The sequence below is a fragment of the Dromiciops gliroides genome, chromosome 2, assembly GCF_019393635.1.
Source record: "Dromiciops gliroides isolate mDroGli1 chromosome 2, mDroGli1.pri, whole genome shotgun sequence".
NCBI classification, from domain to species: Eukaryota; Metazoa; Chordata; class Mammalia; order Microbiotheria; family Microbiotheriidae; genus Dromiciops; species Dromiciops gliroides.
The window spans coordinates 665895188-665919555 of NC_057862.1; the positions used below are offsets into that span (position 1 = coordinate 665895188).

The 24368-nt window shown below is 49.0% G+C and overlaps 1 protein-coding gene across 1 annotated transcript; it reads right to left on the reverse strand.

The window, feature by feature from the left end:
* Positions 1-231: 231 nt before the first annotated feature.
* On the reverse strand, positions 232-14738 carry SH2D6 (SH2 domain containing 6). The gene is made up of 16 exons (XM_043989165.1): positions 14705-14738; positions 14528-14553; positions 14227-14261; positions 13505-13575; positions 13167-13284; positions 12342-12391; positions 10771-10831; positions 8750-8772; positions 8312-8366; positions 7671-7749; positions 6917-6959; positions 6482-6506; positions 5837-5877; positions 3900-3983; positions 3539-3697; positions 232-553 (listed from the first exon to the last, which is right to left on the reverse strand). The coding sequence occupies exons 1-16, from the start codon at positions 14705-14707 to the stop codon at positions 437-439; spliced, it is 990 nt and encodes a 329-aa protein (XP_043845100.1). The 5' UTR covers positions 14708-14738; the 3' UTR covers positions 232-436.
* Positions 14739-24368: the final 9630 nt, after the last annotated feature.

Consider the following 24368-nt stretch of genomic DNA (forward strand, 5'->3'; position numbering starts at 1 on the left):
CAGATGAGGGCCGGCCATCTGTCTGGCTTTCTTTCTTTTTCTTTTTTTTTTTTTTGCGGGGCAATGGGGGTTAAGTGACTTACCCAGGGTCACACAGCTAGTAAGTGTCAAGTGTCTGAATCCGGATTTGAACTCAGGTCCTCCTGAATCCAGGGCTGGTGCTTTATCCACTGTGCCACCTAGCCACCCCATCTGTCTGGCTTTCTTGTGGACATTAGACCAGGTAGAAACCCACCTGTTTGGAAAGAGCTTACTCACTATAATAGGTATGCTGGGCAAATAAGGCTTATGTTAAAGAAAAGTATTGACAAATTTTCAGCAACAAGCATTTATTAAGTCACCGCTAGGTGCCTGACCCAGTGCTAGGTGATGCAGTCACCAAGACAAGAGGGAAATAGTGTCTGCCCTCTAACAACTTACATTCCACAGGGGGAGGTCAGGGCTTGGTGGGGAAGAGGAGACGAGTGTGCTGCCGCTTGCCAGTGTGTCTGTTCACCAGGGGGAGAGGGTTCTGGGAGAAATGCTGGACCATGGCAGCCACGGTGGGGAAGAGCTGTGCGAGGAAACAAAGCCCCCGGGGTGGGGGGAGGAAGAGGGGTCTGACTAGGAGAGCTCCCTCCCCGGGATTCAACCCCTGGCTCCCTCTGCTCCTTCCTTCCGTTCCGTCCAGTTCCCCCCTTCCCTCCTAAACTCCACCCAAGACAGATCTAGGGCCAGAAGGGATCTCAGAGCCCGTCATTTTACAGACGAGGAATCTGAGGCCCAGGAAGGTATGGCTCGCCCAGGGTCACACAGGCTGCAAACAGTGGAGTTAGGATTTGAACCCAGGTCCTTTGACTCCAGAGTGACCTTTGCACCCTTCCATGCTTCCTGTCTGACGTCTCTGGTTCAAGAATGCTTTCCAGACCAAGTTCCACCTGGCTACCCTCGTCACCTACTTTTCTTTCCTACTCGTGTGTAGTGAGTAACTCCTTCAAACGATTATCAAAGGCCGACTATGTATGTCCTATGTCGTGTTCTTGGCACACGAAGTAAAAAAACAAACAGTTCCTGCCTTGCAGAAGCTTATACTCTATCCAGTTATTCTAGGCGTGTATATGTCTGCCAGTGCAGAAGAGCATGTGCTTGTGGTAGGCGTATGTGTGTTGGTGGTGGGTGGTATGTGTATGTGTGCTGGTTGTGTTAGTGGTATATGTTGGTGCTGCATGTGCTCTGGTTGTGTATGTGTTGGTGTCTGGTTGTATGTTGACATGTGTTGGTGGCATGTTCCTTGTATGTAAGTTGGCAGAATGTTGATGATGTGTCGGTTGTGTGTTGATGTATATTGGTGGGTGTATGTTGGTGGTGTGTGTATTGGTTGTGTGTTGGTGTCTGGTTATGTGCTAGTGGTAGGTGTTGGCTGTGTGTTGGTATGTGTTAGTGGGAGTATATTGGTGGAATATTGGTGGTGTGTGTGTGTTGGTGTCTGGTTGTGTGTTGGTGGTATGTTCCTTCTATGTATGCTGGTGGAATGTTGGTTATGTGTGTGTGTTGGTTGTATATTTGTATCTGGTTGGGTGCTAGTGGTAGGTGTTGGCTGTGTGTTGGTGTGTGTTAGTGGGAGTATGTTGGTGGTATGTTGCTTGTACATGTTGGTGACACGTGCATGTTGGTGGTGTGTTGATGTGTGTTGGTGTGTTTCTTGCATGTATGTTGGTGGAATGTTGGTGACATGTGCGTGTTGGTGGTGTGTTCCTTGCATGTATGCTGGTGACATGTGTGTTGGTGGTGTGTTGCTTGTACGTGTTGGTGGAATGTTGGTGACATGTGCATGTTGGTGGTGTGTTGATATGTGTTGGTTGTATGTTTCTTGCATGTATGTTGGTGACATATGTGTGTTGGTGGTGTGTCCCTTGTACATGGGTTGGCAGAATGTGCTTCTCTATGTCTGGGTGTGTCAGTGATGCTGTGTATCTGTCACTGGCCTCAGTTCGATTCCTAGATTCTGTCACCGGATCTGAATCCATGTCTGGGAGCCTCTGGCCCCTCTCATGATCATGTGTGGCATGACTTTCTTTCCCCCGACATTTGTGTCCCCGAGGCTCTTCTGCCCACGCCTGGGACCCTGGGAGACCTTCCTGTCCTCCGGCATTTCCGGGATGAGCCTTCCTTTCAGACCAGCCCCGTCCCTGCTACTTTCAGTCCGTGTGGTTCTTGGGAATGGCCTGATGTATCAATGTCCAAGTGTGGGGTAGGAGGGAGAACCGGCATGAGAGTCAGGATGGCCTGAGTTCCAATCCTCCCTCTGACAGCATACATTGGCCGTGTCACTGAGCAGGTTACAGAGCACCTCGAGGTGCTCTCTCCAAGGCTATAATCCAAGAGCGAGGGGGGGGAGGGAAGGGGGGGGAGTTCCCAAAGCAGTGAAATCACTGCCTCTCCCGGAGGGAGGGGTAGAGAAAGGAGGGCTGAGCTTGGAGCCAGAGAATCACAGATTTAGAGCAGGGACCCCTTAGTCCAAATGCCTCATTTTACAGATGAGGAAACTGATGCCAAAGGAAGGTAAATGACTGACCCAAGGTCACACAAGCAACATATGGCAGAGCTAGAATTTTAATCCAGGCCCTTTGACTCCAGGAGTTGGGACAGAGATCTGGATTCAGATCCCACCCAGGACACTTACTGATTGTATAGCTCTAGTCAAGCTGTTTAACCTTTCTGAGCCCCAGTTTGCTCCTCTGTAAAATCTGACAACCCCTCCCAGGGTGTGATGAATGTTTAATGAGAGGATGTAGGGAAAGAGCTTTAGAAACCTTAACGTGCTCAGTCAGCTATTATCACTTCAGTACTGGGGAGCTGGGAACCAGAGCTCCCTAGGTGGAGGAGTAAATATCTGATCGACGGTACTGACCACCGACGCAAAGCCCTGCGCACACTGCCAGGCTCCTGAGCAAGGCTCCAAGGACTCTTGCCACCCCTAGGCCCTTCTTCCCCCCTTCTGGGAGGATGTGGCTGAGATTCCCCCATGAGGGGCCATCAGACTGTCCTCTCAGTAGCTGTAGGGGTCACCCACAAGCTCACCTGTATCTGCGGCTTTAAAATGTACAAAATGCTTTACATCCATCAGCTCGTGAGAGCCAAGGAGGGGGGTTCTATTATTAACCCTGATTATTATTTGGCAGATGAGGAAACTGAGTCTGTGACCTCCCAGAAACCATGCTCTCCTGACTCCAGAGCCTGTATGAGAGTCTGCATCCCTAGGCCATTGAGGGAAGGAGGAGTGTGGCCCAGTGGAGAGAGGGAATCGGTTCTGGATTCGAACCCCAGCTTTACCGTTTACTGTCTGGGTTACCTGAGGAAGCTACTTCGTTCTCCTCTCTAGATGGCTTCCTCATGTATAAGAGGAGAGGGTTGGGCTGGCATGACTTCTAAGACCCCTTCTCGCTCTAAACCCAAGCCCCTTTGACCCAGGTGTTCATTTCTGTTCTGACTGCTCTCTGCTCCCCAGAGATGACCTTCTCTGAGCCTGTCGCCTGCCCTCTCTCTTCCCAACACCCACCTTTTCATAGCTCTTGCCCTCCCGACCTAGAGCATATTGTCGCTGGGCATCTAGCCACCGGATGGGGATATTGTAGACATAGCCATGGAAGAACACAGCCAAGGTGAATGGTTTCGATCCCTGGGGATCTGAACTGGGCCGAACTGTGTAGGTCCCATCCTGTTGGGGAGATCACAAGGCCGGCCTGAAGGCTCCAGACTGACTTCTGCCCTCTTCTTCCCACCCCTCGACCAGGCCTGGCCTTCCCAGGGCCCTTTGGGGGGACCCCGAGCTCCAAGGGCAGTGCCTGGGTCACAGGGCAGAGGAATTCTTAGGAAAGGTAAGAGGGGAGATGAGAAGTTAGGGTTCTTCAGACTGTCACCTTGTGGAAGTAGAGAAGGGCATTCTCAACAGTGTGGCGGTCACAGTGTGCTGAATACCACGGCTGACCCAGCATGCTGGCATCCTGGACGCACAAAAATACACACCCAGCACACACACACACACACACACACACACACACACACACACACACACACACACACACACACAGGATCAGACTGAAGCCAGGTGGCTGGTGGGAAGGGGCAGCTCTAGAACAGGGGGAGGGGTGGATTAAAGGTGCTTATTGAGGACACCAGGATTTCTAGAAAGCTTCAGAAAGAATCCAAATTCAATTCAATTCAAAAAACATTTTCTAAGTGCCCACCGTGTGCCAGCAAGCTCCCACGTTCTCCCCTTCTCTACATCTCAAAGTCCTTTGACATGACCCCCCATTCCCTCCTCCTTCCTTCCAGTCTAGACATCACCTCTCATTCTCTCGTCTCTGGTGAAGAAAGAGGTGATCCTTCCTTCTTCTCACTGAGGCCAACCCCTCTCTAGGTACCCTCGATTCCATCCCCTCCTGTCTCCCCCCACCCCACCCCTACATCTCAGCCATCTTTAATTTCTCTGTCTCTGCAGGCTCCATCCCTTCCTCCTACAGGCTCATGTCTCGATCTCCTCTGGAAACTCTCACTAGACTCTCTCAACCTTTCTGCCCCAATAGACTCTTATCTCACTGAATTCTTCCCTTTTTTTGTTTTTTGGCAGGGCAATGAGGGTTGAGTGACTTGCCCAGGGTCACACAGCTAGTAAATGTCAAGTGTCTGAGGCCAGATTTGAACTCAGATCCTCCTGAATCCAGGGCCGGTGCTTTATCCACTGTGCCACCTAGTTGCCTGAATTCTTCCCTTTTTAAGCTTCTTGTCCTTTCTACTTCTCCTCTCACTCCCTTTTCAACTCTTAGCAGTGTAGCTTCTGGCCCCATTTTTCTGCCCTCTCCAGAGCTGTCAGTGAAGTCCTCAGTCTTGCTGTAGCATTGGGTGCTGTTGGCAGCCCCCTCTCTTCTGGGATGCCCTCTGATCTCTCGGTGTTCCTGATGCTGCTCTCTCTTGGTTCCCCTACCTGTCCGACCCTTTCTTCTACATTCTAGTCATGCCCACTGATGCTCCCTAAAGTTTGCCCTGGGCCCTCTGCTCTTCTCTCCCTGGGTGACTCCTTCGGCTCCAGGGGGGGGGGCGGGGGCATGGGGGTGGTTAATTATTGTCTTTATGTAAATGATTCCCAGATCAATAATCTAGCCCTCACCTCTCTCCTGAGTGCCAATCTTGCTTACAGCTCCTACTAGACATCTTGGACCAGACAGGTCATAGGCATCTCAAACTCAAAATGCACAGATCAGAACTTGTTCTTTCTCCCTCTTCCAACATCTCTATTTCTGTCATGGATGTCTCCTGCCTCCCAGTCACCCAGTTTCACAACCTCGGGGGTCATCTTTGACTCTCCCTGGACCCAGAAATCCAAATCTTGGGCTTTCTCCCAACCCATCTCTCAGCTCCTTCCCCTTCTCTCCACTCGCATGATCACTGCCCTACATCTGGCCCTCATGACCTCTGACCTGATCCACCCATCACCCCATCTGGGGGTGTCTTACCCTTACCCCCAGATTACCCATAGTTCCTTTGCACATATTTTGCATATTACTACACACACATTTTCCTCTTCTACTAGAATATAAGCTCCCTGAGGGCAGGGACTGTTTTTTTTTTAACCCCTAGGGCCTAGCACAGGGTCATACCAGTTAATTGATTGACAGGTATTATTTCATGGTGCATAGTAGGTGTTTAGTAAATGCCTATTGATTGATTGCTAGGCACTGGAAAGAGAAAAAACCAAATAGCCCCGGATCTTTGTTGGCATGTGATACAGAGGCAAGAAGGAGGCCCCAGGCGCAGGAAAGGGAGGCGTTCTCCCCTGGGCTCCTTCAGCTGTACTCACCTCATCTGCAGGGGGGCTGCCTGTGAGTGCACTTCTCCCAGCTGGAAGAAGGAGATGACATGGGGGTGGGGGGAAGGGGGCAGGTGGGCAATGGAATATTAAAATGAGAAGGCGGGTGCGGATCTCTGGGGCGGGTTAGGACTGGAAAGGACCTTAGCGGTCAGCCTAGGCCAGGGAACTGAGGTCTGGATAGGGCAGAGTCCTGCCCAGGGGCACGCAGCCAGGAAGCCTCAGGGATGGAGCTGGCTCTTCCTGGCTTTAAGGCCAGAGCTCTCTCTACTAGGTCGGGTTTGGTTTGGTTTGGTTTTTCTTGTGCAGTGGCAGGGGCAGAAGAGACTCCCAGGCCTGATATGGAAAGGGACACATGCCCAGGGATTCCCAGAGCAGAAAGCAGGAAGCCCTTAGTGAATCAGAACAGGAGGTGCAGGGGGCCTCTGCTCCTGACTTTGGGTATGACCTGGCTGAGCTGGGGTGGGAGGGGGCATATAACTGGGGGGCTGGGGTGGGAAAACGGGTATGTTTGGGGGAGTGGGGTGGGAGAGGTGTGTGTGCCTGAGGGTTTGGGATGGGAGGGGGTATATCTGGGGGCCGAGGTGGGAGGGGATTATGCCTGGGATCCTGGATGAAAACATCTGCCATCCTCACCATTGTAAGTGACGTCTGCCATCCCCTGCAATACAGGAAGTCAATTTCTGCCTCTCAGCATCTCTCTCCAGGCCCCCTCTCCCTCTTGAAATAGGCAAAGTCCCAGACTCCATCTCCCTCTGACGGGCACCCTCCAAGCTGCCCCCCACATTCCATTTTTTTCCGCCCTTGGCATATGAGTTAAGTTTGTAAACGCACACATATAGATGTATGCATAAATACAGGAACACCTGGACATCCCTTTTGTGTATTTTTAATGTCCTTTGATTTACATCATAGTCTTTTACAGAAATATCCTTTGTGACAAAGAAGATGGTCAAATAAAAGCCATATCACACTTAGAATTCCACACCTGTGTCCTCCCCCCAGCCCCCCTCCCCACTCCCCTCTCCTCCAAAGAAATGGCCCAATTCGTTCCCTCTTTGTCATACTCACGCTCCAAGCTTCCTGGGAGACAGAGGTAGGCTTGGAGGCAGATCTGTGGAAAGTGAATGGAGGAATTGGGGTTAAGAGCCCCCGCAGGGATCCAGAACCCTCAGTTTCTTTCATCTCCCCTGGGAAGAGAAGGACCATTTCCAAGCCATCCTTATCTCCCTCCTCCCAGAACCTGGAAGGATGCTGTGGCTCTGGGAAGCAATAGAATAGGTAACTTTTCACCGTATCTGTAGGCACACCAGGGTGCAATGTCCTGTTCCTGGCTATGGCCAAGCTAGGCCACTGAGGGCCTACATTTCCCCTGGCCCTCCCACCAACCTTTCTAGCTTTCCTTTATTGTTGTCTTCCACCATTAGAATGTAAGCACCTAGGGGGGGCAGCAGCACAGTGGATAGAGGACCGGCCCTGGAGTCAGGAGGACCTGAGTTCAAATCCGGCCTCAGACACTTGACACTTACTTGCTTTGTGACCCTGGGCAAGTCACTTAACCCTCATTGCCCCACCAAAAAAAAGAAAAGGATGTAAGCACCTTGAGGGCAGGGTCTGTCTTGCTTGCTTGTATTGATACACCCAGTGCCTAGCACAGTGCCTGGCACATAGAAAGTAGCACTTACTAAACACTTTCCCATTCATTCATTCGCTCATTCACTCGTTCATTTTTTCAAGATAGCAAGGACCAAGGACCTGAACTATCTTTCTGTCTTCTGGCCCCGGGGGCAGGTCATGTGAGAGGGGAGTCAAGCAGACAACTCACCTGGGGGCCATTGTTGGTCTTGGGATCACAGTTCGGGGTGGTGGGGCCTGGGGACCCAAGGCCTGGGTTAAAGGTGAAGCTAGAGCAAAGAAGAGAGGACTGGACTTGGCTGAGGATTAGCTGGGGAAGCCTGTTAGGACAGGGCGGGTGGGGGGTGGGGGAAGAACAGCATCCAGGGCCTGGATTGGGCTTCCCACCCATGCTAGACTGCGGGGAAGATAGGGCTGGAGGCCTGTAGCCACAGGGGCCTTCTCTAGTGCAGCATTTTCCATCAAGAAAAGCAAAGCCGGGAGAGGACAGGGCATGCAACCGTATTCAATAAGGGCTCTCCAGATCTCAGGTGCTGGCGATACAAATGTACATGGAAGAGGTCCCGGCCCCAGAAAGCGGACATTTTAACAAGGGGAGACGATACATAAGCGGGGAATGGCGGCCAAGGAAGTGCCCTGCCCAGGATCATGCAGGTATTAAGGAGGATTCAAACCCAGCTCCCCCGACTCTAAGCCAGAAGCCTTCCACCCACTGGCCTATATTCAGAGCTAGAAGGTGCCTCTCCCCTCCCAAACCTGACAAGATGGGACCTTGTTCTCGGGGCTTCCGGGTCTGGGCTCCAGGGAGGGGGAGGCAGGGGCAGGGCTCACCTAGACTGGGCTCCAGGTAGATGGCTTCTTCAGACTCATCTTCTCTGGCTAGATCCTAAAAGAGAAAACCTTGAGAATGGAGGAAGTGGCAGAGGAGAGGAAAGGCAGATGTGCCCGGTGGCCCCAGTGGGCGGTGATACGAGCTAATGCCCAGAGGGGTTGCTGGGGTGACCAGGCCTTAGCAGCACAGCATTCTCCTGTCTCAGGACATCTATGACCTCACCTCTCCCCCCTCTACAGATGCCCTGGGCCAGAGGACTCCCGGTTGTGTCCCAGGATCATAAATTCAGGGCTGGAAAGTGAGGCCAAACACTTTATTTCACAGAAGAAGAAACCAGGAGGGGAAGTCAAAGGCTGAGGGACGCAGGACTCTCCCTTTCAACCTCCCTTCTTAAAGTCCCCAACTGCGGAGGCAGAGAAAGGGCCAAGATTACTCACTGTGCTTCCAGATGCAGCCACATCTGTAAGGAAAGACAGATGCAGGTGCTGAAGAAGAGACGAGACATTGCACCAAGGGCTGGGGAGGCCGGGGAGCAGGCGTGGGGCCTCTCCTCTTAGACCATGGGCTCCCTAAGGGTAGAGGCTCCGGGAGGCCTCTGGGGCAAGCCCAGGGCTGAGCCCCTCGTCTGGCACGTGGTGCGGAGTAAAGAGGCCTGTTAGCTGACACACTGCAGACAAACGCTCTGCGTCTTGGAGCCATTCCCAGAGGCTCTGATCAGCCACCCCCAAAGCAGAGTTCTGATCATGTTTGGAGCAAACGCCCTTCATTGTAAAAGAGGTTTCACCCCCTTCTGGAGTGAGAGCTTGGAAGGGCAACACTTGTTTATTTGGATCGTGAGTTCAAATGCATTTGTTAAAAGCAGAACCTGAACCTTAACCTTCTCTAGCCCAGCTGGTAGATGAGCTGGGAGCTCAGATCCCTATGGATGCTGTTGAGAAAGGGCAGGGGGAGCGATGAGGTAGGGTCCTGACCCCCCTTCTACTGCTGGAGGCTTACTGTTCCTCTTGGTGACAAGAGGCCTGAAGGCCTGCGGCTCAGATTGCTGCTCTCCCAGACAGGTTTGATCTGGGTACTCTCGGCTCTCATCGCTGCTGCCATCCCTCCCTTGGCCCAGGGGGTCTCAGAGTTCTGGGGAAAAAGCCGTTGGGAATCAACAGCCCTGAGTTCTCACCCCAGAGCTATTAGACGGCAGGTATCTGGATGACACAGAGGGTAACAGGGAGGGACTTGGAGTCAGGAAGACTTGAGTTCAAGTTCTGCTTAGATACTTACTGGGTGTGTGACTCTGGACAAGTCAGTTGGCCTCCCTCTACCTCAGTTTCTTCATTTGTAAAATGTAAAAATCCTAAGAGCACCTACCTCTAATAAGGATGTTGCAAGGATCAAATGCAATAGCATGTATAGAGTGCTTTGCATACCTTAAAGCACTATACACACATGAGTTATTATTATCTGCCTGTTCTGGGTCTCAGTTTCCTCACCTTTCAAATGGGAATAATACCAGTGACTCTGCAAGCCCCACAGGGTTGCAGCTGGGCAGATCAAGGTCATATATATTGAAACCCTTCAAAAAGAAAGGGTCACACAGCTAGTAAGTGTCAAATGCCTGAGGCTGGATTTGAACTCAGGTCCTCCTGACTCCAGGGCTGGTGTTCTATCCACTTCACCACCTAGCTGCCCCTTTTAATCCTTTCTTATAAAGGGATTACTCTCTGGGAGGGGAGATGGGGAAAGGCACGGGGCAATCTAGGAGATATAAAAATGAATATATCAATAAAAATCTTTTTAAAAGTAGTTTTAGAGGGTTGCCCAGGTCACTGAGAGGTTAAGGGACTTGCCTAGGGTAACCCAGACAGGATGTGTCAGAGATGGGAACTGAACCCTGGTCTTCATGATTTTTTAAGGAACTAAGGGAGGGAAGAAAGAAGGAAGAAAGGAAGGAAAGAAGGGAAGGCAGGAGGAAGGGAGGGAGGGAAAGAAGAAAGGAGAAAAAAGAGGGAATTAAGGAAAGAAGAAAGGAAGGAAGGGAAGGAGGAAAGAAAGAAGGAAGAGGAGGGAATTGAGAACAGAAGGAAGGAAGGAAGGAGGAAGGGAGGGAGGGAGGAGGAAAGAGGAAGGGAGGGAGGAAAGAAGGAAGGAAAGGAAAGAGGGAAGGAGGAAAGAAAGAAGGGAGAGGAGGGAATTAAAGACAAAAGGAAGGAGGAAGGGAGGGAGGAAGGGAGGAAGCATCCATTATGTGCTTACTCTATGCCAGGCACTAGCTGAGTTCTCTGACTACTCTACAGCCATCTACCATTGTCATCCTCACATTCGATGGGGTTCTGATAGACATGGTCCCTGGACAGGTTGCGAGCCTTTTAATGATCTTTTATTTTATTGTTTGGAAGACTTGCACAGTGGATAAAGTGGTGGCTTTTTACAATTGGTTGAAAGCATTACTATTATTTGCTGTCATTACCTTTCCTCCCAAAGTGGTCTCCTCCACCTACAGCCTCCTGTAGGCTCAGGGCAGCCAGCAACTGTGGGAAGAGAGCCTGGGTGAGAGAAGCTGGTAGGAATGGGGGAGAGGAGCCAGAGGCTTCCTTTATGGGGGAAAGGTAGAGTGGGACAGAGAAGGAGTCTGAGAATCAGCATCTGTGTGAGACGCAGTAGGAGTCCTGGGAGACAAGAGCCAGGGTCTACTTCTAGAGCCAAAGAGTTCAAACCCTGCCTCTGCCACTTACTACCTGTGTGACCCTGAGCGAGTCACATGGCTTCCCTGGGTCTTGATTTCCTCAATTGTAAAAATGAGGGGGTTGAAGGGATCTGGGATCCCTTCTAACTAACTCCAGAGTCCCCAGAATTTTCTTCTCTTTGGAGTCTCCTATCCCTACTGCGTAAGGATCACAAAGGGTCTAGAGTTGCAGCTGGAAGGGGCTTCAGAGACCACTTCACCCAACCCTCAACCATTTCACTTTTTTTTGTTTGTTTGTTTTTGCAGGGCAATGGGGGTTTAGTGACTTGCCCAGGGTCACACAGCTAGTAAGTGTCAAGTGTCTGAGGCCGGATTTGAACTCAGGTCCTCCTGACTCCAGGGCCAGTGCTCTATCCACTGTGCCACCTAGCCGCCCCCACCACCCTTTCACTTTACAGATAAGGAAACCGAGGCCTGGAGTGACTTCACCAAGGTCACATAGGTCATAAATGATAGAAGTGGGATTTGAACCCCGATCCACCAGCTCCCTGGGGAATCTGAGACTCTGTGAGGGGGGATATATATTCCTATTTTCTTATAGCATTTGGGGTGTGTGTGTGAGTGTGTGAGAGAGAGTGTATGTGCGGGTGCACGTGCGCTGATGTCTCTTCCTCTTCTTATCCAATATTCCTGTAAAGATGATTGCTTTAAAAACCCATTAGCTCATTCCATGGGCAAGAATATTGGTGGAGCCGAGACAGGATGGCTGTGGATGGTCCCTGGTTGACCTTTATTACATAGGATGTTTCAGATGCCTGGCTTCTTCATCACCCCGAGAGTATTGGATTGGAGCTGGGCCAGGACCCAGGCCACCAGGGAGTGTGTGTGTGTGTGTGTGTGTGTGTGAGTGTGTTAGGGGCTTAGGAAGGTGGGCTGGGGCAGAAGAAGTCAGGAATAGGGTAGGGGGAGCCCAAGGGTCAGGAATGGGTGTCAGAAGGATCGGGTGATGGAAAGAAGGAACACTGACCAGGGGAGATTGTAGGGAGCACAAAGAGGAAGTCGGGGGGAGGATGGAAGGAAGGAGGGGAGATCTTTACATCAGGGATGATGACAGAAGGCTGCCATGTTGTTTTCTAGAGCCCTGGTTCCCCACCCCTCTCCCTACCTACCTCTTGGAGCCAGAGTCCCCCCAGAGTCAATGCAGGGAAACAGGCGAATCAGCCCTATCCTGGATTTCCTCAAACCTCTCTGGATGGGGGTGAGAGGTTGGCAGTGGGCACGGTGGGAGGGAAGGGGCTGACACGGGGGGGGGGGGGAGGGGCAGAATCTCAGCAGGGAGAGTGATGGATGCTCACCATGGTGGGTCGGGGCGCTGGTTTGGGAGGTCCGGGGGTGATGCACCGATCTAGAAAAAAAGGACCACGGACTTGGCTGGGAGCCACTCAGACCCCAGGCTTCCCTCCCCTCCCTCTCTTTGTTCACCATTTCCTCTCTCTGCCCCCCCATGCTGAAATGCACTCTGGGGTGTCTGGTACTTCCCTAGTTTCTCATGCCCCTCCTGCTCTCCCTTCCTGCCTGCTCCTGCTTCCTGAGAGCTGCATCACCATGACAACAGAAGGAGGCCACCCCCCCCATCTCCAGTCCCTCTGGGCAGTCAGATGCCATGTCCTATGAGCCTCTTCTTAGGAAGCTGGGAGAACTCTGCTGCTGCTGCTTCTGCTGCTGTCTCTCCAGAGCCCCCTCTGGCTCCCCTCTCCCCCAAATACCCAAAGTTCACCATTCCCCTGGATGACCTCGGTGATAGACGGGATGGGGGTGGGGAGGTGTTCCTCCAGGAGTCTGTGCCAGGGCCCTTGATTATTCCCTAACAGTTTCCATGGTGATGCAGGCCCCCCCCCACCCGCCTCCCCCCATTCCCTTGTTTCCAGCCTGGGGCTGGCGCCCTGCTCGCCTCCCCCTCCCCTCAGAAGTCTGAGGCTCCCTGGGGGGAGAACCAGTGAATGGCTCCTTCAGCTCAGTAGGAAGAGGGACCGAAGCCACGTCTGGATGCAGGGACCCAGGGAAGGAGGCAGATAACAGTTCAGGGATCTGTTTTTGAGGCCTCCCTGGGGCATGGTGCTGGCCAACCTTGCCAGCCCGTCAAGGGCATGCTCCTCCCCCCTCCCCCCACCAGCTCTCACTCAGATACAGCTTGTCCTTCTCCAGGGGGAGGGGACCGGTGGGGGCCATCTTGAGGGACAGGGACTCACAAGGAGGAAGCTCATATTCTCCTTCTCCATCCTCTTCCTCCTCAGCATCCTTCAGGGCAGAGAGGGACCAATGAGAGACAGGGAGGGCTGGGGGTTGGGGCGGCGGGCGACATGAGGCTGGAGGATAGGGTGGGAGTCTGAGGGTGAGGAGGTGGAAAGAAGACAGGGGAGCAGGCAGAGATGGCGGGGGCTGGGAGAGGGGAGCAGGAAGATGGGGGGTGGATAGAGCTGAGATCAGGACATGGGATGGGGGCGGGGAGAAACCTTACCCATTGTCTCAGAAGCCCAGGAGAACTTGGGGATGATGGGCCGAGAGTATCCTCTCTCCAAGACGGGGGCACTGCAGGAAAAACCAGCTTCCTTCCATTATCATCTCCCCCAGCCCCGCTTCCCTACAATCCCTTCAGCTCTGTAGGCCTGTGCCCTTTGCCCTGGAACATCATAACCTGATGCGTGTTTCCTCCATCTATCACTCAGTCACTCTAAGTGCTGAGCACGCTGGGCAAAGTGTGGAATTGCAAAGAAAATGCAAAACAGACTGCTGTCTTTGTAGGGGCTTTCAGCATGACTAATGAATGAGGAGAAATCTTGAAGATGTCCTACTGAGGGGTGAGGCCAGTGGGAAAGAGATTGGAGGGGGGTTGCGAGGGCTTCCCAGCACCCCTGGAGAGGTCTTCCTTCTCTCTAACAAAGGACTTCCCACCCCCGGCTTGGGGGCAGCCCAGGACCTAGGGAGCCCAGGTGAGGAGGGAGAGGCCTTCTGGTCTGGGCGGGCCTTATTTTCCCATACAGGCACGGGATCGGAGATTTGGAGGTAGAAGGGAACTTGGCTGCTATCAAGCCTCCCCCATCACACATCTGAGGAAGTTGAAACAGAAAGAGGGTAAGTCGCTTGCTCATATGAGTCTGAGGCAATATTTGAACTCAGATCTTTCTCTCCAGAACTCTAGCTATGGCCCCCCTGGATGTGTCTCTCTCCTCTGGTACTTACCCAGTGATCTGGGGGGTGGTAAGGGACACAGGGACCTGCAAGCAGATGCGAATTAGCTCCTCCCAAGGAGGCCCTGAGTTCACTGGGCCCCCAGGGACAGAGATGGGTTACCCTGAAGCAGGCAGGGGGACACACAGCTTCCGTGTGGATTCACATCGAAAGGCCGAGGGGAGTAAGGGCAGAGGGAGTGGGAAGCTAGTCTCATTAGTTCTGCACTCAGGCTTTGGCCCTTGCCAGGGTGACTGTGGGAAGGGCTGGGGAGAAGAGGGAAGGAGGGGACCAGACAGGAGAGATTACTCACTGGGGCTTGTTTCCACCGATTTTGTCCTACAGAGAACACAGAGAGGAGGGTGGTGAAGGGCATCGTGGATCTCAGCCTGTCCTGGCTGCCCTCCACCCCTCCCAGGATCCTGAGTCACTGGGTGGCCTGAAGGCCCGGCCTCGGGCTTGGACCTGTCCCAGGGAAGAAACATCTTACCATGTAGGGGAGCCGAGGATCGAGTGACTCCCCAGCTCTGGCCCTGATCTTTTCAGTGGAGGTAGGAGCAGGGCGAACAGCCACCCTATTGTTCCTGAGATTTGCATCTCCCAAAGCAGTGGCTGATGGAACTGAGGACCAGGAAGGCCGGCAGACCTCAGCACCCCACCCTGTTCCCCTCCTCCGCTCCTAGACAGGTTGTGGCCGGCACCCCAGAACCAAACCCAGCCCCAGCTCGGTGCCATGACACCCCTCACCCCACATATCCAATCTAGGGCCAAGTTGTGGCCTTTCTGCCTTCCTAGCATTTCTCCTCTAAGTCCATCTCCAGTTTGGGGTGAGGGGAGGGCCAATTGGGACTATTTCAATAGCCTCCCAATTGTTCTCCCTGTCTCAAGTCTCTTCTTGCACCTTAAAGCACAGATCTGATGCTGTCACTCTCCCTCCTCCCTCCCCAGTGGCTCCCTATTGCCTCCAGGGACATTTAAAGCCATTTATGACCTGAATTCTTACTTCTTCAGTCTCTTCCCACTCTAGCCCATGTGCTCTTGTGTACAAAGCTCCATTCCCCATCTCTTCCTCTTCACTTCTCTAAGCTTCCTTCAGGACCTCAAATTTCACCTTCTGCAGGAGGCATTTCTGAAGCCCACCAGCAGCAACTAGTGCCTTCCCCTCTGAGATTACCACCCATCTAACTGTGTATTTGTCAGGAACCAATTAGGCCTTTCTGGTGCCTGGAAGACACTAAACGCTTACTAAATGCTTGTTGATTGACTGACAGAAAGTAGCTCTTCTTCCTGACTAACTGAGTGGCTATGTTGGGAGGAGACTCAGTGTATTCAGGCTGGGAGCAAATCATTAAATTGCTCTCCAGTGTCTGGAAAAGATGGTAAAGGCTCTGGAATGAAGGGATTTCCCCCCATTTTTATTTTTTAAATCTTTATTTGGGGGGCAGCTAGGTGGCGCAGTGGATAAAGCACTGGCCCTGGATTCAGGAGGACCTGAGTTCAAATCCAGCCTCAGACACTTAACACTTACTAGCTGTGTGACCCTGGGCAAGTCACTTAACCCCCATTGTCCAAAAAAACCAAGGTATGCATAAAATCTTTATTTGTTGAGTTGTTTTTCAGTTGTGTTGGACTCTCCATACCCTCATTTGGTGTTTTCTTGGCAAAAATACTGGAATGGTTTGTCATTTCCTTCTCCAACTCATTTTATAGATGAGGAAACTGAGGCAAACAGGTTCAAGTGACTTGCTCAGAGTCGTACAGCTAGTGAGTGTCTGAAGCCAGATTTGAACTCAGGAAGATGAGTCTTCCTGACTTCAGGCCCAGCATTCTATCCATTTTTATTTACAATTGTTTTTTCATGTTAACCTTAAAAGAGTTTGTTAAGAGGGCAGCTAGGTGGCACAGTGGATAGAGCACCGGCCCTGGAGTCAGGAGTACCTGAGTTCAAATCCGGCCTCAGACACTTAACACATACTTACTAGCTGTGTGACCCTGGGCAAGTCACTTAACCCCAATTGCCTCACTAAAAAAAAAAAAAAGAGAGAGATGACTGTATTCCAGATTCTGTGCTAAGTCCTGGGGTCACAAAGCCATATGTGAAACTGGCCCTGTCCTCAAAGGGCTTCCATTCCATCCCTTATTTTGTGTGTTTATTTGCTTGTCTTTGATCGCTAATTAGAATAGGTGGCATAATGAAAAGAGCACTGGGCTTTCGGGCCAGAAGGCCTAGGAGAAGGTATGTGATAGAATTAGACTTGGCATTGGGAAGACTTGTGTTCAAATCCTGCCTCTGACAATTCCTAGCTGTATAGCTATGGGCAAGTCACAACTTCTTTGAATCTTAGCCATTCTCTAAAACTTGTCTACTGAGTTAGAGATGTACTAAGACCCTCGGACCATAAATTTGGAGCTGGAAGGGTCATTATGGTCTATGGAATCCAACTCTCCATATTTTTTTTTTTTGCAGGGCAATGGGGGTTAATTGACTTGCCCAGGGTCACACAGCTAGTAAGTGTCCAGTGTATGAGGCTGGATTTGAACTCAGGTACTCCTGAATCCAGGGCCGGTGCTTTATCCACTGTACCACCTAGCCACCTCTCTCCATATTTTTTTAAAAAATTTTTCTTTCTTTCTTTCTTTTTTTTTGGCAGGGCAATGAGGGTTAAGTGACTTGCCCAAGGTCGCACAGCTAGTAAATGTCAAGTGTCTGAGGCCAGATTTGAACAGAGGTCCTCCTGAATCCAGGGCTGGTGCTTTATCCACTATGCCACCTAGCTGCCCCCAACTCTCCATATTTTATAAGAAACTCAGGCCCAAAGGGGTTAAGTGACTTACCCAGGGTCACACAGGTGGGAAATGCCTGAGGTAGAACCCAAGACTTTAAAACCCCAACTCCAGCACACTCATCATTTCACCATAGCTGATTTGTCCACACCAAGAAAGTCCTAGAAACACTGACGTTTACTGATGGTTACTAAATGTGTGTGTGTGTGTGTGTGTGTGTGTGTGTGTGAGAGAGAGAGAGAGAGAGAGAGAGAGAGAGAGAGAGAGAGAGAGAGAGAGAGAGAGAGAGAGAGAGAGAGAGAGAGAGAGATCTCCTGGATATCTCTACCTATGGGTTTTATAGGCTTCTCACCATTTCCAAAAGATTTAGATTTACTCCCAAACCCACCTCTTTTTCAGACCATTCCCAACGCCATCTCCCACCTCCACATCTTTGTACAGGTCGTCCCCCATTGGTGGAATGCTTGGCCTCTTCACTGCTGCCTCAGAGAATCTCTGGCTTCCTTGAAGTCATATCCTGGATTCCATCTCCTATGGGAGATCTTTCCTAGCCTTCCCCTTCCTCCCCCTCCTTTCCCTCAGCCCAGTGGTAAGCATTCCATCCCTCTTAAAATGGTTTTATAGGTACAGGTGGTTCTCATCCTTTGCCATTAGACTAAAAGCTAGGAGGAACCAGGACATATTTCCTCTTTTGGGGGGAGTCTTTTTATTCCCCTATTTGACCAGTGCCTTGCACATAGTAGGTGATTTATAAAAATGCTCATTGAATTAATCACTAAGTTTTGTGCCTCATAGCTGGCAAAGGCCTTGATGGGATTCCCATGAATCTTCAATCCGGCCTCTACCATAGCAAATTCAGGCCCCCTTGAATGCGATTTGGTCACTGGGGGGCAATCAGGCTCTGGGGAAATGATTCCGGCTAACCAAAGACACAAGAGAGTAATTTGTTAGCCAGTTTATTTCTTTATAATGGGAGGGCTATCCGGTCAGATAAACAGTATCAGTCATGAGAAAGAGCAGGGTCCTCTTTCCTGAGGGGTGAGTCCTCCCAGGAGATCAGATCAGAAATCAGAAGCCTGCCTGGTGAGTGGAGGAGTGAGCCAAGACAGCCGGATACAGTATTCCTAAGGGATATCAGGGAGGCTCTGCCAAGCTCTGGTTGCCTGATAAATGACTCCTGGTTTTTTTCCTAGCTTCTAAATACTGTAGACCCTTCCCCTTCTATTATTGTGTTACCTGGAGATTACCATGAACCCCACCCCACTCCCTTTAAAAGATTTTTTCCATTTTAAGTTTTTTTCTTCTTCTTTGTTTTTGTTTGTTTGTTTGTTTGTTTTGGTGAGGCAATTGGGGTTAAGTGACTTGCCCAGGGTCACACAGCTAGTGTTGTTTTCTTGTTGATCCACATTCAGTCCTCTGTTTGGCATTCACAGCCTTTCTTCCTTCATAACCTGACCCCTCCTACCTTTCCAGTCTTCTTACAACTTACTCCCCAACATGTCCTCTTCAGTCCAGGGACAAAGGAGTCTGGGCTGTCTCAAGAACAAGATACTCCATGCTTAGCTCCTCATGGCTAAACCCCATGCCTGGAGCACTCTCCCTCTTTCCCTCTGACTGCTGACCTCCCCGGCTTTCATTAAGTCTCAGTCCAAATGTACCTTCTCAGGAAATCTTCCCCAATCCCTCTTAATTGCAGTGTTTCCTTCTCTCTGCTAACTATTTCCCATTTATCCTGCACAAAGCTTGCTAGGTATGTATTTGTTGTAGTGTTATGTTATGTTATGCTACATTATGTTGTGTTAATATCATATCATATCTCATCTCATATTATTATCATATCATATCATACCATACCATACCATACTGTATCCTATCCTATCCTATATCATATCATATCTACCATACCATACCATACATACCATACCATACATACCATACCATACCATACCATACCATACCATACCATACCATACCATACCATACCATACCATACCATACCATACCATACCATACCATACCATACCATACCATACCATACCATATCATATCATATCATATCATATCATATCATATCATATCACATCATATCATATCATATCACATCTCATCTCATATTATTATCATATCATACCATACCATACCATACTGTATCCTATCCTATCCTATATCATATCATATCTACCATACCATACCATACCATACCATACCATACCATACCATATCATATCATATCATATCATATCATATCATATCATATCATATCATATCATATCATATCATATCATATCTCATCTCATATTATTATCATATCATATCATACCATACCATACTGTATCCTATCCTATATAATATCATATCTACCATACCATACCATACCATACCATACCATACCATACCATACCATACCATACCATACCATATCATATCATATCATATCATATCATATCATATCATATCATATCATATCATATCTGCTCCTTGAGAGCAGGCATTATTTTTAGACTTCTTTTTGTATCCCCAGTGCTTAGCACAGTGCCTGGCATACAATCAACACTTAATAAATGCTTATTAATTAATTGATCCAGAGATATTCTGGTCCTTCTGATTCAGTTTAGGGGACTCAGAAATTTTATCAAAAACTAATCATCTCGGGGCAGCTAGGTGGCACGGTGGATAAAGCACTGGCCCTGGATTCAGGAGGACCTGAGTTCAAATCCGGCCTCAGACACCTAACACTTACTAGCTGTGTGACCCTGGGCAAGTCACTTAACCCCCATTGCCCAGCAAAAACAACAACAACAACAACAACAAAAACTAATCATCTCACAGTGAGGAGTCCTTTGTAGTTTACTGGTTTCATCCATTTCTTTTTTGATTTTGATTGGAAGTTCCTTGAAGACAGGGCCTGGCTTAGTTTTTTGTTGTTGTTGTTGTTTCTTTTCTTTTTACCTTTGAATCCCCACGCCTCACAAATACCTTGGAATAGATGAATGGACATTTTTTTCTTTGTGGTTGTTCAGTTATGTCTACCTCTTGGGGTTTTCTTGGCAGAGATACTGGAGTGGTTCACCATTTACTTCTCCAGCTCATTTTACAGATGAGGAAACTGAGGCAGACAGTGTGAAATGATTTGCCCAGGGTCACACAGCTAGTACATGTCTGAGGCTGAATTTGAACTCGGGAAGATGGACTCCAAGCCCTGTGCTCCATAGAGCACTATGGCGCCACCTAGCAGCCCCCAAATGAATTAAATCTGACCTCCTCAGATTCTAGACTGCGCTCTCTCTATGGGAGCTCAGAGCTCCCTAAGCAGCTGCTGATTGGTACAGTGGCTAGTTCTGGACCTGGATACTTACATAAGTCACTCCTCCTCTCTCGGGCTCAGTTTCCTCTTCTGCAAAATGGGGATCATCATAGCATCTACCTCCCAGAGTTGTTGTGAGATATATTTGTGAAGTGCTTCTCGGGGTCTCTGGCACATAGTAGGCACCTTAATAAATGCTTCCCCAGGTGCCAAACACCGAGTAATGAAACAAGACGTGTAAAAAGATCACATTACACAACCTTGGGAAAGGGATTCTGACCCCTGCCCAAGGGTCCCTGGGCTCTGATGGGTGGGGACCTTTCTCCTTACCATGCCCAGAACCAGGCGACTAAACTCTGCCCCACTCCCAACTGTAGTTGCCCGATGTGTTGTGCTCCTCCAAGACAGCTAGGTGGCGCAGTGGATAGAGCACAGGCTCTGGAATTACAGGACCTGAGTTCAAATCTTGCTTCAGACACCAGTCACTTAACCCCAATTGCTTTAAACATCCAGGGCCGTCTCCAGTCATCCTGACACATATCTTACCACTGGACCCAGAGGGCTCTGGAGGAGAGAATGAGGTTGGTTACCTTGTACAGACCTCCCTCATTTAAATCCAATTCAGTACAAGTTGACATTCTCCCAATATCATGGTCCTCTTCAAGAATGAAGGACAAACAACAACAATTGATTGTATTCCTCCCAGGGAAATATAAGCCCTTTGAGGACAGGAGCTCAGTGGCCTGACTGAACCAAATTCACCAGGTTGAGGCAGTTAAGCCACAGAGTGGGCTTGGAGTTAGGAAGACCTGAGTCCAAATCACACTTACTGTGTGATCTTGGGCAAATCACTTACCCTCTGTTTGCCTTTATCTACTGGAGAAGAAAATGGAAAACCACTCCAGTATCTTTTCCATGGCCAGTATCGGCATGCAATGGTCCATGGACTCACAGAGTGTGGGATGCAACTGACCAGTAACACCTGCAATAGATTGTTATGGGAACATCTGTGGATTTCTTTCTTTCTTTCTTTTTTGTGAGGCAATTGGGGTTAAGTGACTTGCCCAAGGTCACACAGTTGGTAAGTGTTAAGTGTCTGAGGTCGGATTTGAACTCGGGTCCTCCTGAATTCAGGGCCAGTGCTCTATCCACTATGCCATCTAGCTGCCCCAGTGGATTTCTTAATAGGTACCATTGCCAATGAAAACCATCAGTGTGCAGAGATTTAGGAGGCAAAACCCAGGTTTCTTATGCTTCAGCACAGGCCCAGAATTCTCAAATAATTCTGGACCCTGACAGGTTTCCCAAAGCCTTATGTAGTTTCTAATTACATCAGAGAGAAGAATACAATTTTTTTTTTATTAGAGCTGCCAGAGAGAAAGGAATTTGCCTTTGCTGGTAGGAAAAAGTAAAGATTTACATTTCAAAGATAACTGAAGGATAACACTGCATATCCAGTTTATTTTTTAAAAATCACTAACAAGGAAAGAGTCTGGAATTGGCTATCATTAATTCTTTGACCCTCATCTGGTTTCTTATTTCTTTTTTTCTAAAAAACATGTCAAAATCTATTAATAATCTTTGAATACATTCAAATATAAGTTCAGCTGAAGGGAATAGTATCATTTACCCTTTCAGGTTCCAGTGAGTTTAGGAACATTTCTTTCAGAACACTTACCCCTCCATTATTCGGTCACTACCCAAATGTGACATGTCCCTGACAACTACTTCATATAACTAAAAGTAAATAACCATTTACTTTTCCATTTTTAGCAATGTTTCCTGTTTCAAAAAGGGTTGTATAAAACATAGCTATTTTGATATTCCTTAGAGTTCAGTCAAATGGGATTCTACCTTTTGAAGAAAAACAGAAATGCAGAGGAAAGGGATCAAAAGATAGGGTACAGAGAAAAAAAGCAAGATAAATTTAGATCTTGGTTTCTGATTTCAATCAAAATGATTGGAGGCAGGACAACCTGCAAGGACTTTTGCTCACAATTAAAGTGACCTTGCTAGATCTAAATTAATAATGAAGAAATAAAAATAATTCCTATGACAATATGGTGGCAGTAGGCAAGGCCCTGGGTACGTGAAACCCAAAAAGAACCAATGCCTGCCTTCAAGGGGATTACAGTCTACTGGGTCTAAGGCTAGGGGGAAGGGGAGAAGATAGAACCTCCAATTCAATTCTTTCCTTAAACACCTACTGTGCCAAGGATTGTGCTGGGGCCTGGGACACAAAGACTAAAAATGGGAACAGCCCGGGTCCTCCAGGAGTTTACATTTGTACATTCTACTAGCAGGGAAAAGGTACCCAGACTAAGAAATGCAGCAGCAGTGTCTGCAGCCCCATGTCATGCCTGTAAAGAGTCAGAGGGGCCCCAGAAGTTGCCACAGTGATAGCAGGAAGTTATCCAGCCCCAGGCCTGCTCCCCCAATGGGCAGGATGGGGGTGGGGGGGGTGGGATGGGATGTACCGACAGAGAATTCATCTTCCTTCCTTTGCCCTGGATGGGGGTGTCCAAACTTCCTGGCAGCCATGTGAGCCCCCATTGCAAATGGGCTGAGACTTGGGGATTGGCACTGCCAGGCTGCTGTGGCCTGAGATTTGATGTGCCAGTGATTGGGATCAGAGGAGAAAGGCCTAAGGCTGAGCTCCCCTGAGTGTGTGGTGGTTCTCCTTAATCCTTTCCACCACTGGGGGTGTGTGTGGGTCCTGATAGGGACATTGTGAGAGGAGATTCCAGGTGCGTGTGTATGGGGAGGGGGGCAAGAAGGGTGGGAGTGGGGCTCACGTCATTGACTTCATATTTTGGCTAATGTTCCATGTCATCTCATAACTTAAATTCCTAAGCCCGGAAACACTTAGCACTTTTCCTTGCTGTTTTGGGGGTGGGGAATAAGGACCACGCTGGTAAACATTTAACTACCAGCTCTCTGGAAAAAAATGCAAATTATGAAACACTTTTCAGTTTAGTTTTCATCAATAACATAATTTCTTAATTTCTAAACAACCAATAAAAGCTAAATCAGCCCCAGACTTGGAGTATTTGTAGATTTTCCGAGGTGTCAAACACTCCCGTTGAAGATTTAACAATGCATTCTAGCCCCCTGGGGTCACCTTAGGATTTGTGGGCTGAACACCCTCTGGTGATCAGAGGAGAGACGACAGCCTTGTACCGCAGGTCTACCAAAGAATGAGGCCAGGAAAGGCCAGGAAAGTGCCACCTGATGGACATCTCAGGTACTGCATCCCCTCTCTGGATAATTTTTTAAACATAATAAACATTTTTTATTTAACGTTTTTATCCCTCATTTCCTTCCTTCTCTCCCCCTCCCTGAGATACCTAGCAATCAGATATAGGTTATACATGTGCAATTATATAAAACATTTATCATTTTGTATAAAAAAACTTGAAGAAAAGAAAAAATGAAAGAAAGTGAAAAATAGCATGTTTCAGTCTGTGTTCAATCAATATCAATTCTTTCTTTGGAGGTGGATAGTATGCTTCATCATTAGGCCTTAGGGATTGTCTTGGATCATTGTATTGCTGAGAACAGTTAAGTCATTCACAATTTTTCATCAAACAATATTGCTGTCTCTGCGTACAACGTTCTTTTGGTTCTGCTTACTTCACTAGAAATCAGTTCATACAAGTCTTTCCAGGCCTTTCTGAAATCATCCTGCTTGTCTTTTCTTATAGCACAATAACATTCCTTCACCATCATATACCACAGCTTGTTTAGCCATTCCCCAATGGATGGGCATTCCTTTGATTTCCAATTCTTAGCCACCACAAAAAGAGCTGCTGTGAATATTTTTGTACGAATAGCCTCAGTGGATAATAAATGTAGGGACACAACTGCTTTTCTTTTGGCTTAAGGAAGGCAGTGAGTACATGGACTCATTTGGACCGCCACCAATGCAGGACCCAAGTGTCACATGATGTACAGACAAAATATCACATTAGTAGAAAGTAATTTGAGGAAGGAGAGACCCAAACAATAAAAAGATTTCCATGGAGGAAGTTGTGCTGGGGGTGAACCTGGAAGGGAGAGAAAGGGT